This window comes from Schistocerca americana, chromosome 1 (assembly GCF_021461395.2).
Source record: "Schistocerca americana isolate TAMUIC-IGC-003095 chromosome 1, iqSchAmer2.1, whole genome shotgun sequence".
In the NCBI taxonomy this organism is placed as follows: domain Eukaryota; kingdom Metazoa; phylum Arthropoda; class Insecta; order Orthoptera; family Acrididae; genus Schistocerca; species Schistocerca americana.
In genome coordinates this window covers 1,090,124,590-1,090,142,215 of record NC_060119.1, presented here as the reverse complement: position 1 = coordinate 1,090,142,215, position 17,626 = coordinate 1,090,124,590, and the positions used below count along the sequence as shown (strand labels likewise).

Here is a 17,626-nt window from a genome sequence, read left to right as displayed (position 1 = left end):
TTTCAACCACCTTTTGTCATGCATTTTTTGTCAGACTGGGCTGAGCGTTTTCAATTTTAAACCAGGACTTCACTTAGGAACCTGGGCAGTGGAGAGCACTGAAGATTAAATTATTGTCATCCTCACCAATCTCGTTTGTCTGCTTATTATTTCTTTTTTTCTGATAAGGTTTGGAAAACGGAGAAATTCGTTCTTATGTAATAGTTCGTAAAAATTAATACTTAAGGTGCGAAAGAGATATTCAGATGAAGATACTGTAGACTGAAATGGTAGTTAGCTTTAAGTAGTTCTAAGTTCTAGGGGACTGATGGCCTCAGATGTTAAGTCCCATAGTGCTCAGAACCATTTTGGAAAAAAGTAAGTAAACTGTTTATTATTTCAAAAGTAATCGCCGTAACTGTTAATACATTTATCCCACTGTGAGACAAGATGGCAAATGCCTTCAAGAAAAAATGTTTGCAGCTGCCTACGGAACCATGATCGTACCCAGGCGCCCAGAAGCAAATCAGCGATTACGAACATCTTTCTTTAATGCTCCGAAAACATGTAAATCGCATGGGGAGGGGGGGGGGGGGGAAGATGTCCACTGGGGACCGAACCGCACAATAACCCTGTGGCAGCGGTGGGGTGAATGGAATGCTGTAGCCTGTTGTGAACCACTGAGGGCTACGGCAGGGACGAAGCCTCTCCGTCGTTTCTAGGTCCCCAGTTCCATTCAATACAATACTGATGATCGTGGAATAGGTATGGACTCGCTGTCTCAATGAGGCTTCGATTGCAGTCTTCCGATACTCGTCGTGTCTAATCCTCTGGGTCTTCATGTGCACTTTTAAGGACATGCGGATGAATACTATTAGCTACGTTGAGGGCGTGGCCATAAGCAGCGATCTCTCTCGTCATGTGTAGCGCCGCACGACGATGTTTGGTGAGTGACGGAGATTCCTAGCGAGCAAAAGGTCCAAATGCGAGTAATTTGAAGTTACAAATTCGGCTGGCTTGAGAGCGGAACAGTGGCAGTGTTGTGTGGAGTCAGCGTAAACACCGCCAGCGATGTGTAAGGGCTTCCCAGCGGAACTTCTGCAGCGATGGGCCCGCCCAAATGTTGCCAAGGTTGTTCTGACAACGCTGCAGAAGTTTCGCGAGGGCCATTACACATCCTCCACAAAGATCCAATCCCTCTCTGTACGACTGCCGATATTTTTGGTGCTCTGAAGAAAGACCTTCGTGGCTGTCGAGTTTCCTTCGAACGTGGAGGTGCATGCCTGGATACAATCACGGTTCCGAAGCCAGGCGCAGACATTTTTCCACGAAGATATTGGCCGCCTTGTCTCACAGCGGGATGCATTGACAGTTATGGCGATTATTTTTGAAATAATAAACAGTTTACTTACATTTTTTTCCATCCGTCTCGTTTTAAATTTAATGCCTCTCATAAATCACATCAGCTACTGTTAAGAGTACACTTAAGTTTATAATACCTGTTGCGTTCATTGAAAATCATTAGTCGACAGGATCGCTAGCAATCTGTTGCGAAATATATGAGAACCTGCAGAGGAGTGACTCTTTGTTTAGGGATTAACTGCTGACTCTAAACATCAGTAACTGTAACGTGTTGCGCATTAATTGGCAGAAAGAACGATCACTGCATGACCACAACACTGCAGAACAGGCACTGGACGTAGTCTAATGCATTAAATATCTGCGAGTATGAAACAACCACATAAAACTAATCGCAGTTGGGAGGCAGATTCATTGGAAGAATCGTCTTGAAGTGCAGCCCACCGACAAAGTAGGTTGTGTGTAAAACCGTCGTTTGACTAAAACTTAAATATCACCCGTCAATGTGGGATCTCTACCAGATAAGACTGATAAAGAAAACGGAAAATATACAAAGAAGAGCACCGCGGTCCGTTACAGGTTCATTAGGTAAGGCCGGCCGCGGTGGTCTAGCGGTTCTAGGCGCGCAGTCCGGAACCGCGCGACTGCTACGGTCGCAGGTTCGAATCCTGCCTCGGGCATGGATGTGTGTGATGTCCTTAGGTTAGTTAGGTTTAAGTGGTTCTAAGTTCTAGGGGACTGATGACCACAGTAGTTAAGTCACATAGTGCTCAGAGCCATTTGAACCATTTTTGAACCATTAGGTAAGCGCGATAGCGTCACGGAAATCCTCACCCAACGCGGTTGGCAGACGCTACAAGAGAGGCGCTGTGCATCATGGTGTGGTACGTTTACCGACCGTATGTTCCTAGAAGAGTCAATCAGGACGTTGCGTCCTCCTACACTTTGTGATCAAAAGTATCCGAACACCTGACTCAAAATGACTTACAAGTACGTGGCGCCTTCCATCGGTAATGCTGGAATTCAGTATGGTGTTGGCCCACCCTTAGCCTTGATGACAGCTTCCACTGTCGCAGGCATACATTCAATCAGGTGCTGGAAGGTTTCTTGGGGGATGGCAGCCCATTCTTCACGGAGTGCTGCACTGAGGAGAGGTATCGATGTCGGTCGGTGAGGTCTGGTACGATGTCGGCGTTCCAAAACATCCCAGAGGTGTTCTATAGGATTCACGTCAGGACTCTGTGCAGGCCAGTCCATTACAGGGATGTTATTGTCCTGTAACCACTCCGCCAAAGAACGTGCATTATGAACAAGTGCTCGATCGTGTTAAAAGATGCAATCGTCATCCCCGAATTGCTCTTCAACAGTGGGAAGCAAGAAGGTGTAGGCCTGTGCTGTGATAGTGTCACGCAAAACAACAAGAGGTGCAAGCTCCCTCCATGAGAAACACAGCCACACCATAACAACAGCGCCTAGGAATTTGACTGTTGGCACTACACACGCTGGCAGATGACGTTCACCGGACGTCCGCCATACACACACCCTGCCGTCGGATCGCCACTTGTGTACCGTGATTCATCACTCCACACAACGTTTTTCCACTGTTCAATTGTCCAATGTTTACGCTCCTTAACACCAAGCGAGGGGTCGTTTGGCATTTACCGGCGTGATGTGTGGCTTATGAGCAGCCGCTCGACCATGAAATCCAAGTTTTCTCACCTTCCGCGTAACTCTCATAGTACTTGCAGTGGATCCTGATGCAGTTTGGAATTCCTGTGTGATTGTCTGGATAGATGTCTGCCTATTACACATTACGACCTTCTTCAACCGTCGGCGGTTTCTGTCAGTCAACAAACCAAGTCGGCCCTTACGCTTTTGTGCTGTACGTGTCCCTTCACGTTTCCACTTCACTATTGCATCGGAAACAGTGGACCTAGGGATGTTTACGAGTGTGGAAATCTCGCGTACAGACGTGTGACGAAAGTGAGACCCAATCACCTGACCACGGCCAAAGTCCGTGAGTTCCGCGGAGCGCCCCACTCTGCTCTCTCACGATGTATAATGACTACTGAAGTCGCTGATGTGGAGTACCTAGCAGTAGGTGGCAGCACAATGCTCCTAATATGAAAAATGTATGTTTTTGTGGGTGTTCGGATACTTTTGATCACATTTTGTATGTATATTTCCCGTAAGTTAGAATTAGAGAGATTCGAACACACCCGGAGGCTTACTAACAATCTTTCTTCTCGTGGTTCATTCGCGACTGGAATAGGAAATGCAGAAGGCACAAAGGTACGCAAAACAACCTCGGCAACACGCCATAACGTGGCTTTCGGACTGTAGCCGTAAATGTAGATGTAATGTAGGTGCTTTGGTACATATCAAAGCAGTTTCAGTAGCATGTGGCTGAAACCTTTACATGTGCCAAAGCACGGCACATGCTCCCAGATATTTGTCACGTGACGTTTGGTGAATGCAACCAGTAGTCAAAATAAAAGCGTTTCTTAACAGCTAGTGAGGTAGTGATTTAGTTATGTTGTTACTTATACTGCTAGTCGGCGCGAAAAATAAAGCTCGTACTTAGAGCATTAATTCAAGGGCAAGTAATTGATGCCCGTCATGTGAGGATGTTCAGTGCCCGACATCGTGCAAACGCTGGTATTTCTACGTGCCACAGTTTCAAGGAACATCGTAAGGATCTCGCTGCCGACGCCACAATAAACATCGGTGGGAAACAAGTGGAGGTGTCAGGGATTTCTGTCAAATACCGCGTATTTTAACTGTGGATAGATGACTATCAGTGTAGGAACTCATTCGCCAGATAGATGCAGCAAAACGCAGTGTACTGCCTTACAACAGTGAACAAGACCTTGCCATGGCGAACAGAACCCGCCAACCAAACTTATACCTATGCTCGTCGCACGCTACAGACTTTAACACTGGCGCAAGGCCTCCGCTTTTAGACAGTCGAAGAAAAGAAAAAGGCTGCCTTGGATGATGAACAGTGGCTTACGTCAACGGTTGGGTACGAGAGTTGCACTTTTAAACCTGTGAGGGATGCTTGCACGGTATGAAACGGAAAGTCTGATACATCTGCCGCCCTCTCTCAAAGGCGATTGATATACGAGCTTAATTTCCTGTGAAATGCATTCGTGTTTCGCCTACAATAACACGCAGCCGACCTGTACCTCTCGGCAAGACAACGCACCACCCCGCAACTCCTGAAATGTGTCGTAATGATTCTAAGTACACCAAGCACATGAGGATGCTTGTGTGATCCCAGTTCACTTCTATTTATAGAGCGCTCACCTCAGCTGCGAAAAATTTCCACGAGTTGTGGAGTGGTCGTAGATCAGTATGGTTCCCCAGTCCTTTCGGTGTTTCGTGCAGTTCATGCCACGATGCTATGCCACCTTCGTCAAGCCTGACAGGAACTACATGCTAAGAGATACGTGTGTAAAATTTAGTTTTACGCAAGTATACATCGCAGCAAAATCTCATTCACCATTTGGTCTTACGGCAATGCCGAAGAATTATCGTCGCTGAAGCACATCATTTCAAAGGAGGATACTCTGAAATAAATTATCAATGGCTGAATCCCTGGATAAATCGAACATACACTTCGATATTGCGTATCACGGTAGTGTCAGCAGTTGAAAGTGTCTTCAGGCAAAATATACTTCAAATTTCCTATGCTGATGAGAATTAGAAGGTGAGTCAGGAGGCAAAGTAAGGGCTTTGAGGGGTGATAGAGATTCTGAATAAAGAACTTCATATGGACATTTGCTCTACGCCGATCGGTTTCCGTGATAAAACACATTTAATGTACATTGTCATTTATTTTCTGTACTATTCAAACACTATCGTTGTTTACGATGAGCCGTATCAGGGTATAAGAAGCTGAAACGAAAAATTTGATGCAAGACACTTGTGGTCTATCAAGTCGGCAATTATTACAAATTGGCTCAAAAAACTTTCTAAGCTACAGCGCATTCACATGGCTCCACATTTTCAATATTCTCGCGCTCTCTTCGCCCAAACTAACATTCCACGAGAAAAAATAAATAGTGCTGTTTTGTAGAAATTTAATGTTCTTTGATTGTGTACTGCGACACCTTGACACTGGAGCGTGCCGTTTTCGAGTTGTTAAAAAAACGTACAAAAGTGATATTAAAGGCTTTCTATCTCGGAAATCATTTAAAGTTTTTTGGTCATAATCACTAATACTGTCACCCCTCAAAGGACATATCTTTGTACCTGTCTCATCCAGTATGTTCCCTGACGACAGTTTTCGATAAATATTTTAACCTTCGTCAGTGCATTTATTCATCAACATTTCCACTGAAATATATCAATTAATTTCTAATGTTTACTTAGCAGATTTTACAAGCTAATAATTACAAATTTTGTAGTTTATTTTACTTGACTTCTGAAGCTGCTCTGTTAAATAACTGTGAAGGTACTGCATACTGTGCATAGATTGTTTCTTCCTGCTATTCGTCGCCTTCGTCTTTGTACTTCGTAAATTACTAGATGTTAAGATGCAAAATTTTATACACCTCTCCAATGTATTTGAGTCATCAAGTGTGTAGAAAGCATCAGACTTCTTAAGTTTCGTTTATAACCAGCTAGAGGACTCCGGAATACGTCACTTAACATTGAAACTTCGTATCAGATTACAACCTTGTGCAGATTTTCACGGAATGTGTTCTGACCGACTGAACTATCCAGGCACGACTCACAAGCCGTCTTCCTAGCTTCGTTATTCGCCTTAGGATAACTCAGTAGGTTAGAGTATAGCTCGCGAAATATAACGCCTCGAGTTTGAGTTCCGATAAGGCACAGGGTCTTAATCTAAAATTAGTCCCGCTCGCAGACGATTAATATGACTGCATTAATTACACGGTTTGTTAAAGAAAAGACAGAGAGCATCTTTGATATTTCTGATCATTTTTGTATATTTAAACTTGCCTGAAATAGAACAAATTCGCTTTTAATTTTTGAGAATTATTTACATATTTCTCCTTGAAGATGTATAACAAATGAATCTGGAAATTCTTAATGCTCATTGGTTCAGAGATAACTAACTAAGAGCGTATCTGAAATGATCAGAAGGTGATTCGTGAAAATCAAACAAAATATTTATTTTTAAATAACAGATTGCTTGGATATAAATATTTTTACATAAATTTAGGATAACACTGTGTAATCGACTCTCTTTTCAACATCTCGTTAATTTTTTCGTTTTGTAACTTTACTAATTAAATAATGCTTTACCAGAGACTACTAAATGTATCAATAGGTTGTCTCACTCCGCACTCTCATTCAATATCTTAATAGTGACATAGACTACCAATTGTTCTCAATGCGTTCAACAAATGAGTAAAGCTTTTATGCCCACTTATCTTAAAAGAAATGTCATACGTTACATCCATCAACTGCAGATGTTGTTTATGTGTTACGAAAAGCGTAAAGAAAAGATATTTTCTATTGCGACAATCAAGTGTATCACTCTTTTTGTAAGACGCATAGTCGTTTAGATAGCACAGACATCGAGATAAATGCGTCGAACCTGTCTCAACATCCCTTCGATCGTTGCCGAGACCGCTTTTATGGGAGACCCAAATGGGACAAGATGCTGTAAAGGATGTAATAAAGTTGCTCTTAAAAATATTAAAAGCCATTCTCTCATAACGAAATTTATTCTTAACGATGCAGAAAACTGCACTGTCGGAGGTCAGAAACGGGATTTCTAAACGAGGCAGTAGGTACACAGGTCTAGGCGGAAATGGTTTTTCAAAAACAAAACTGTTGGGTGAGCGTTCTTTTTTTTTTAATTTACTTTACTTGTTCCATGAAAAGATCCTGGCTGAAGATCGTTTACTGTAGTAGTAATAAACGGCAAGTCAATAAACCCATTACATACATGCAAGTTCTGTATCTGGAGGGATTTGGAATTACGAAAGTATTAAGGACAGAAGACGTCACTAATAGTGTTTTGTTTCTTCGTGCATAATTCTGTTTTCCTATAACTGATCTCAAATCACGCTCTTCTATGTTACATCTCATATAAATATACAGTTATTTTACTGAGTCACGAACTTAAATAAAATTGTAACTTGAGCAATAAGAGCAGTTAATGTCATCTGCACCGGAACGTGTGCGATGTTGAAACTTTCTGGCAGATTGAAACTCTGTCTTTACTAGTACATACACATCCCTCGTTATCTTACTGAGGATCACATCACACTTTTATAGCTACTGGGAAAAAGCATCACCAAGCAGACAGTATGGGGCATCAAGAAGCCCATAAAGATGAAGTAATGTCTTGTGAACATTATTGCTATGTTACCAGGTCCATAGTTATCTGTTATTTGGTGAAGATGCATGAGACACGTAGCGACACACTTTTCTGTACCAATGAATGACCTAGGAATCAGTGAGAATACATTGTCTTATTTCAGGAAAGTAACTGTTGAGAATCAGAGTCCCAAACATCAGAATTCCGTCGCCTGCCTCAAGGACAACATGACTACCGGCATTTCACTGCAGCCCTATGCAGAACTGGAAGGATATGATAAACTTGCTCAGGAAAAGACATGTCATTCGTTTCGTTATAACAAACTTAAAAAATCGCTCTTTCCACTTGTTGCGTCGTAAGTTTCAGATTAAAAAATGCTTAATGTATCCAAGGCAAATCTGATATCACATTGTTGCTGACCTTTGATCTTTACTTTTTCGCTTAAGTCAAACAGGTATTGCTCACTATACGCACCTGTTAGTACATTTTTCTTTTGTGCGGAAATGTTACTGATTCAGCGACAACCACGAAGTAACTCAAAGATCCTCACTAACAAGGGAACCTCCCCATCGCACCCCCCTCAGATTTAGTTATAAATTGACACAGTGGATAGGCCTTGAAAAACTGAACACAAATCAATCGAGAAAACAGGAAGAAGTTGTGTGGAACTATGAAAAAATAAGCAAAATATACAAACTGATTAGTCCATGTGGAAGATACGCAACATAATGGACAATGTTAGCTGATGAGCGCCGTGGTCTCGTGATTAGAGTGAGCAACTGCGGAACGAAAGGTCCTTGGTTCGAATCCTCCCTCGAGTGAAATCTTTACTTTCTTTATTTTCGCAAAGTTACGATCTGTCCGTTCATTAATTGACGTCTCTGTTCACTGTAATAAGTTTAGTGTCTGTGTTTTGCGACCGCACCGCAAAACCGTGCGATTAGTAGACGAAAGGACGTGCCTCTCCAATAGGAACCGAAAACATTTGATCGCAAGGTCGTAGGTCAACCGATTCCTCCACAGGAAAACACGTCTGATATATTCTTTACGACACTGGTGACGACATGTGCGTCACATGACAGAAATATGTTGTCGACCCACCTAACTTGCACACTTGGCGAATGGGTAAAAAGATTCTTCTAACTTACCCGATTTAGGTTTTCTTGTGGATGTGATAATCACTTCCAAAAAAGTGATGAAAACATAAGAGTTTGTCACATAAACTGCATCAAATGAATGCAACAGTTTCACAGTCACACAGTTTTCCCTGTGCTCTGTCAAAATATATGTTTTTTTACGTTTTCAAATGTTTCCGTGCGTAGACCGTCAAATCCTGTATATGTCCAAGCAAATCTGAACATGTCCTGGAATTTTGGAGAGCGAAGTTGATTCTGTGTGAGTGCCTGAACTTTGATAATTATCTGAAAATAAAAAATTAAACTTTTCACTCGAGAGAAGATTTGAACCCTGACCTGTCGTTCCGCAGCTGCTCACGCTAACCACGGGACCACAGCGCTCGTAAACTAACACCCTCCTTAATGTTGCCTTGCTTGCGCATCGACTACTCAGTTTGTATATTTTGCTTATTTTTTTCATAGTTCCACACAACTTCTTCCTGTTTTCTCGATTGATCTGTGTACAGTTTTTCAAGGCCTATCCCTGTGCCAACTTATAACTAAATCTGAGGGGGGTGCGATGAGGAGGTTCCCTTGTAAGAAAACAGAGAACCTTAAATATATAGAACCTTAGGTATAGAGACCATTAACAGCGGGGCAAAAGCTCAGTTGGGCAGATATGGAAAAAGAATTCTTCCAAGGACTTTAGCATGAACTATACAAACTTTTGCCTCAAGCCATTAAGGGAGATCACAGACTACATAAGTCTGGATGACTATACGTCACGAATAGCAGCACATCATCACCCTCAGTACGAAAACTGCAGCAAATCCCAAATGAAACAGTGAAATGTGTTTCTTCCATGTGAGTGGCACTAGATTTTCAGTTTTTTTGTGCAATAGTTTGTTACTTGTTTGATAATACGATAATGACTGGAATTATAATAAAAAGAAACTTTTCATTCATGGGAGAATGGTTTACATGAGACAAAGAATGTAACAATGCAGATACTTCTAGGAATGTAATTCTGTCATAAGTTCTGATATAACTGGAAGGCTTTAAGAAACCGTCTCTTTGAACATTACCCGCTGACACATTTTGGAATGCGTGACGATTTTCCTGGATATTGTATTTTTTTTTTCAAGAATACTTTGGGCATTCTCTGTTATATTTTCATTTTCAGATGTGTGGTACTAAATAACTTACACTGTTTATTTACGTTTCTATATGCGACTGCTGTAGTGCGTCTTAGTGGGAAGAACATATTCGTTTAGCAGTTATATGAATTGAGGAATAAATTACAATAGAAAACATTAACTATCTGCTGTAGTATATTCACACTCACTGCTATTTGTATCAGCCATGACGTTAAGTGCCTTTTTTTGGTGTGACATAATGTCGTCGGGTAATGAGTGAATGGGCTGTGTAATAACACTTTCCCTCGTAATCTGTAAGCAGTAACGTCCAGCGTTATCTCCCACTTACTAGCACATTTGGATTTAACGGCCTGCTTCGTGAAATGCTGTAAGAGGCATCAAATGAAAAACAAAAAACCATTCGTCACGCGAACCTCTGAATCACTCAGAGGGAGAGAGAGAAGAGAGCTGAAATTTCGATGTGTGCACTGCGATCCAATGCAGCCAAGTTAATCGTTTGCCTTTCTAGCTTACGGACATAAGCCTTGGTTCAAAACAGCACACATTCCCCGTATAACGGAAATACTTGTTTCAGGCGCTGAATAAAACTTTTGTGGCAGTACACGCTTTCCTGTTCGCAACGAGCGCTCATGTCAAACAGTTATTGGTAATAGCTTCATTTTCCTCCGTTGTTTATACGATATGGAACAAAGACAGTGACTGTTTTCATACCTAGAGAACTAATGTTCGTCTGCGGGCTTAGAGGTTTCTAAAATTTACCGGGCGCTAGCTTCCGATGTCTTTTTACGAGAGGGACGTAGTTTTTTCTCCCGATGCTTATGTAATATCTCAAATCATCTGCCCAAAACTGTCATAGTGTCATAAAGGATCACTGAGTGACGTCTGCCTACAATAGCTAACAAAAAAAGCACAATGTGCAGTGTCACGAAAAGTGTCTGACGAAATCAGTGTGCTGCAAAAACAGACAGTATGAGATTCTAAAATTCGTACTGTGATCACATAACCCCAAATGAACTTTTGCTGAAAAAAGAACATTTAAATGCAGCTGCGACACAGCATGACATGACAAATACTGAAAGACTGCTGATGACGATGGCGAGCGCCAAAAACACGCATTGCCAGTTTATTGTAAGCCTGAAACGGGCTAGAATTCCGAATAAACCACTGAAATCCTCATGGAATAAAAAGCAGTTCATTGAATCCACAAGTTGTACTGCGGCCATTCACTTTAAAGCATACAGGTAGATGTAGAAACGTCATATTTATGTAAAAAGGCCATTCTCAAACTAATTTTCTCTTCTGCTGATGTATGACGTACCTAATTAGGCAATTCCGTAGTCCACACACCATAATGACTCTAGAGCTTGCTTGTGTGCCAGTTGGATCAGCGTTGCACACTTGCAGCGACAAAAGGCAGTCGAAGATTTCGAATAGATGCAGACCAAATAGACTGAATTCCACACATGCCTATTAACGACTCAAATAGCACATACGTACAACAGGCAGGGTTAAATAAACTTTTTCGAGGTTAAAAAATAGTATTAAGCAGCACTAACTGTGGATGTCCAAGAATGCATGCAACGATAAGTCGTGTTGTCACAAATTAACCTAAATTCATTTATTTTTCCAGAAAAAATTAGAGTCTGCTCACAACTAACCTGATTTGTTTACCATGAACATTGCAAGGTGGATGTTACATGAGTTACACGTTATTATAGTAATAGACATGGGTACTACGATAGGTAGAGGTAAACATATCAAGCTAATGCAATACTTCACTACATATAACGCAATGAAAGACTTTTGGTGATGATAATAAGCTGCTTAAACCTACGATGTTGGCTTATTTTGAGGAAATCGTTGTCAACAAGCCTGTTTCGGGCGGCGATAGTAGCACTGCACGTATTTCACAGCAATGTTCACAGTACTAATATATTTGCCAATGCTGTGATTCTTTTCTGAAAAATGGCGGAATGTAACATAATTCAAAGCTACTGACGATGTCAATGTGTTTTCGAAACATATCATGCTGCATTGACGAAGTAATAATAACGTTGTCTGGCTTTCATCCTGCTCCAAGCCTTTCGATTTGACGCCATGTCAGGTTGCTTATCACTTTCGCTGCTTATTATATTAGCTGGCTGCTCGTTTGACTTCACTAGGCTGACTGGACTCCGTTTCAGAGATTTCCATCACAGGAAAATCTTAAGTGGTGACAGATGATGGAACCCAGAACTACTGCGTCGGTAGCCGTTAAAGCTAAGTAGTAGAAAAGGCTGCAATAACTTGTGTGTATTTATTTTTGCAGCTATCAAGATTCGTTCGCACGCTGGGGAAACGGGTAGTAACGTGAAAGTAGGAAAGGATTATTTTTCTCGTAGTTCACTGCTATTTCCACGATACTGATAATATTTATTACGGAGGAAGGCAGCATCTGTATCACTTGGTATATTTTTTTAGGATAGCTGGTTTCGAACTTCGATATAGGTCATCCTCTGCTCCATACACCTAATTACTGCGAAGCGTAGCAAGACGGTGTGTTTCTTAATCGCAGTTACAAACGGTAGCTACACCAAGAAACATCACGTCTTCAGTGATCAAATGCGTGCCTTTTCAGGTGAGGGAAGTAAAAAAAAAGTTGAAAAACTTAAGTTTAAAGTTATGAAAGAGAACACGAAGACAGAGTTTAATATTTTTGCTGAGTCTTCGCCATGCTGACAACATGTCCTTCGCCGTAATTGAATATGAGTTTAAGAATGACTTGTATTAAACTTCGAAACTGGTGTTCCTAATGAGACGTAGAATTTAACCTGAACAGTGTGTTTGTTCACTATAATTACAACTGGTGACGGTTTCCTGATACATCATATGCTCAATTATAATTTACGTTACTTGAATATTTTGTCATTGCTTGACAGTAGATGCTAACAATATTAAACAGGAAACTTTTTGTTGACATTCTGCAAAATATTACTTATTTGGTGATGTATCGGCTTTCGGCTTCATAGGCCATCGTCTAGTGACAACTGAATGTCGCAACCACAGATAACATGAAGCGACTTACACAGATATTACTCATGCAGACGCAGAAGAGACATGATTTATGAAATGCAGAGTGATTACAAAGGAAAATGTTGTGTTTTTATGTCACGCACAAATCGTCACATTTAATTACAATTGAAAAACAAAGTTTTATTTCGATATCGAACCGGAAGGTTCGTAACATTAGATGCAGAGTATTTACAAATGAAAGTATTACATTTTTATACCTCGCAGAAACCTTTAAATTTAACCAAAAATGAGACAGATTTTTATTTCGAGATCGAAATAAAACTTCATTTCTCATTTCCTATTATTTCGATATCGAAATAAAATTTTATGTTTCGTTTGTGGTTAAATGTAAAGGTTTCTATGCGATATAAAAGCGCAATACTTTGCATCTAATTTTACGAACTTTCTGGTTCTGTGTAAATAATATCTGTGTAAGTTGCACGTCATTTTATCTGTGGTTGCGAAAATCAGTTGTCACTTGACAGTGGCCTAGGATGCTGAAAGCCATTCGTGACCAAATAAATAATACAGAATGTTCGGAAACTCCCGTTAAAAAATTGTAGGACTTGTAGAGGGGAGTGGCCATATAGTATTTTAAATAGGAATCCACGTCCGGGAACGTCATCCAATGACGCTACAGAGCGTCAAAGTTATGTATGTACAGGTTGATTTCATGATGATGTTACAGACTTTCAAGAATGATGGAGAAGGATAAATATATCAATTTGACGTAAGCGTCTCTGGCTCGGACAGTGGATACCTCTGACACTGAAATACATGTACCGGTACTGTTGTTGCTAAGGTTGTAGGGTATGCAGCTTCAGAGGTGGTAGAATGGACCAAAACAAGAATAAATGTCTGGTAAACATGGGCTCTAAAATGCATACCTGAGTAGCTATGAGCACTCGTTCATGTTCCCTAGTGTGAAAAACATCTCTATTAAACAATTACTGATAGCTCATGTTCACTGAACATTTTTTCTGGTTTTGGTCCTCTGACAGTTGCCTACCCTACAATCTTAGCAGCTGTACCGATACATGTATTCCGTTCTCAGAGGTATCAGAGCGGTTTGCTGTTATAACTTTCGATTCATTCATTTCCGGTACAGTGACCATTCCGTTAAATCGATACATTTATCCTGCTCCATCATCCCTGACAGTTTGTTACATCATCTCAGAATCGCCCTGCATATGCATAGATTTAGAGGCGCTAGCGCCTATATCTTTGACGCTCTGTAGCCTCGTAGGATGACGTTTCCGTACATGGGTTCCTATTCAAAATATTGTGTACTCACTCCCCTCTATAAATCCTAGAAGTCTGGAACGAGGATTTCCGAATACCCATATATTGCGGAACATCACGAATTGTTTCTTGATTAATATTGTGACTCCCGTACAGGCTGATGCAGTGATTCGTTTTCGAAAAGTGGCAGCACATAATGTAATTACAGACACCTCACCACTGCCGACGCTTTTTCGTAATCCATCGTTTTGTTATGGAGCAGTAATTTCTGCGTATTTGTCCTTGCAGCTACTAAAAGGCTCACTGGTACGCCAGAGAAAGATGAAGCAGTATGATAGCTGAACAGCGTGTTCTGTTACGTGCTTCAAAGTGACATGCAAAACGCACACGTGTTTGTCGCTGTTATTACACTATGACTATAATGTCAATGAGTCACTGTTGGAATCAGCCAACTCATACAAATACCTGGGTGTAACATTTTGTAGGGATATGAAATGGAATGCTCACATAGCCTCAGTCGTTGGTAAAGTGGGCAGTAGACTTCTCTTGACTGGTAGAATACTAGAAAAGTCAGTCAGTCTATAAAGGAAGGAACTGAACTGGAAGACTTTTGAAGATGCACACTACCCCGAGAAAGTCTATTACATCTACATCTACGTACATACTCCGCAATCCACCATACGGTGCGTGGCGGAGGGTACCTCGTACCACAACTAGCATCTTCTCTTCCTGTTCCACTCCCAAACAGAACGAGGGAAAAATGACTTCCTATATGCCTCTGTACGAGCCCTAATCTCTCTTATCTTATCTTTGTGGTCTTTCCGCGAAATATAAGTTGGCGGCAGTAAAATTCTACTGCAGTCAGCCTCAAATGCTGGTTCTCTAAATTTCCTCAGTAGCGATTCACGAAAAGAACGCCTCCTTTCCTTCAGAGACTCCCACCCGAGATCCTGACGCATTCTCGTAACACTCGCGTGATGATCAAACCTACCAGTAACAAATCTAGCAGCCCGCCTCTGAATTGCTTCTACGTCCTCCCTCAATCCGACGTGATAGGGATTCCAAACACTCGAGCTGTACTCAAGAATAGGTCGTAATAGTGTTTTATAAGCGATCTCCTTTACAGATGAACCACATCTCCCCAAAATTCTACCAATGAACCAAAGACGACTATCCGCCTTCCCAACAACTGCCATTACATGCTTGTCCCACTTCACATCGCTCTGCAATAAACGAAGTTTCAAGAGCCGGCTTTAAATGATTAAGAATGTGCTACAATCTCCTACGTAGCATATGGACTATCAGACCAATTGTGTGATTGGATTGAAGAGCTCCTAGATAACAGAACGCAGCATGTCATTCTCAATGGAGAGAAGTCTTCCGAAGTAAGAGTGATTTCAGGTGTGCTGCAGGGGAGTGTCGTCGGTCCGTTGCTATTCACAATATACATAAATGACCTTGTGGATGACATCGGAAGTTCACTGAGGCTTTTTGCAGATGATGCAGTGGTATATCGAGAGGTTGTAACAATGGAAAATTGTACTGAAATGCAGGAGGATCTGCAGCGAATTGACACATGGTGCAGGGAATGGCAATTGAATCTCAATGTAGACAAGTGTAATGTGCTGCGAATACATAGAAAGAAAGATCCCTTATCATTTAGCTACAATATAGCAGGTCAGCAACTGGAAGCAGTTAATTCCAGAAATTATCTGGGAGTACGCATTAGGAGTGATTTAAAATGGATTGATCATATAAAGTTGATCGTTGGTAAAGCAGATGCCAGACTGAGATTCATTGGAAGAATCCTAAGGAAATGCAATCCGAAAACAAAGGAAGTAGGTTACAGTACGCTTGTTCGCCCACTGCTTGAATACTGCTCAGCAGTGTGGGATCCGTACCAGATAGGGTTGATAGAAGAGATAGAGAAGATCCAACGGAGAGCAGCGCGCTTCGTTACAGGATCATTTAGTAATCGCGAAAGCGTTACGGAGATGATGGATAAACTCCAGTGGAAGACTCTGCAGGAGAGACGCTCAGTAGCTCGGTACGGGCTTTTGTTGAAGTTTCGAGAACATACCTTCACCGAAGAGTCAAGCAGTATATTGCTCCCTCCTACGTATATCTTGCGAAGAGACCACGAGGATAAAATCAGAGAGATTAGAGCCCACACAGAAGCATACCGACAATCCTTCTTTCCAAGAACAATACGAGACTGGAATAGAAGGGAGAACCGATAGAGGTACTCAAGGTACCCTCCGCCACACACCGTCGCTTGCGGAGTATGGATGTAGATGTAGATGTAGATGTACGGCTCACATAGGGATGATGAGGATAAAATGTGGATAATTACTGCACGCACAGAAGCATGGAAGCATTCAAACTATCATTGTTCCCGCTCTCCATACGTGAATGGAACGGGAAGACACCCTGATAAGTGGTACAATGGGACGTACCCTCTGCCAAGCACTCCACGGTGGTTTGCAGAGTTTAGACGTAGATGTAGAGGAACGTCATCCCGTCGTGCGGCAGGCAGGACCCGGGCGCCGGGGCCGGAGTACTCACCAGAGAGGCCGCGAGCAGGAGGCAGAGGAGCGAGGCGGCGGCGGCAGCGTGGGGCATGGCGGGCAGCGCTCGGTGGATGGTGGGCAGAGCAGGTGGGCGACGTGTCTGCCGGGCGCGCGTCGCAGGCGGACTGAGCGCGGTCGCGGCTCGCACCCTCCACCAGAGCGGCCGGCTCCTGCCGCCGCCGCCGCTGCCGCTGCCGCCCCCTAGCGCGGCCACTCCAGCACGCAGCTCGCGGCTCTGCCCAGTTGGGCACGCACGGCACGGGGCCCGCCCGGAACGCTAGCGCTCTCACGTAGCGTGTGTACCGCTAGCCGCTCTTGTCTTCACTCCGCCGGCTGGTGGCCATTGTCTCCGCTGTCCAGACGCCGCTGCCGCGCCGGTTCCCGCGCTAGAACAACACTTTATAGCGTTTTTTCCGCCGCGGAATTTCGAGGTCGGTTGTGCGGGTGCATTCTCCGAGACGGGACGCCCTGTGGCGCTGTTTCGCTGCTGATGGGCCGTAGCGTCTCGACTACTGCTGCAGGTGTAACGGGGCCGCCCACCACTTTATTGCCGTAGGATAGTATTCCGCTGCCCTACATAACCCTCCACTTCTACAGTTCGCAGATACACTACTGGCCATTAAAAATTGCTACACCAAGAAGAAATGCAAATGATAAACGGGTATTCATTGGACAAATATACTAGAACTGACATGTGATCACATTTTCACGCAATTCGGGTGCATAGATCCTGAGAAACCAGTACCCAGAACAACCACCTCTGCCCTTGATACGTCTGGGCATTGAGTCAAACAGAGCTTGGATGGCGTGTACAGGTACAGCTGCCCATGCAGCTTCAACACGATACCACAG

The 17,626-nt window shown here is 42.6% G+C and overlaps 1 protein-coding gene across 1 annotated transcript in view; it reads right to left on the bottom strand.

The window, feature by feature from the left end:
• LOC124617943 (mucin-6) overlaps window positions 1-16,884 on the bottom strand; it is a 441,809-nt gene extending 424,925 nt beyond the window's left edge. The window contains exon 1 of the mRNA XM_047145304.1: window positions 16,770-16,884. Within this exon, the coding sequence (XP_047001260.1) occupies window positions 16,770-16,826 (57 nt within the window). The 5' untranslated portion in view covers window positions 16,827-16,884. The remainder of the gene's footprint in view (window positions 1-16,769) is intronic.
• Between the last annotated feature and the right edge of the window lie 742 nt (window positions 16,885-17,626).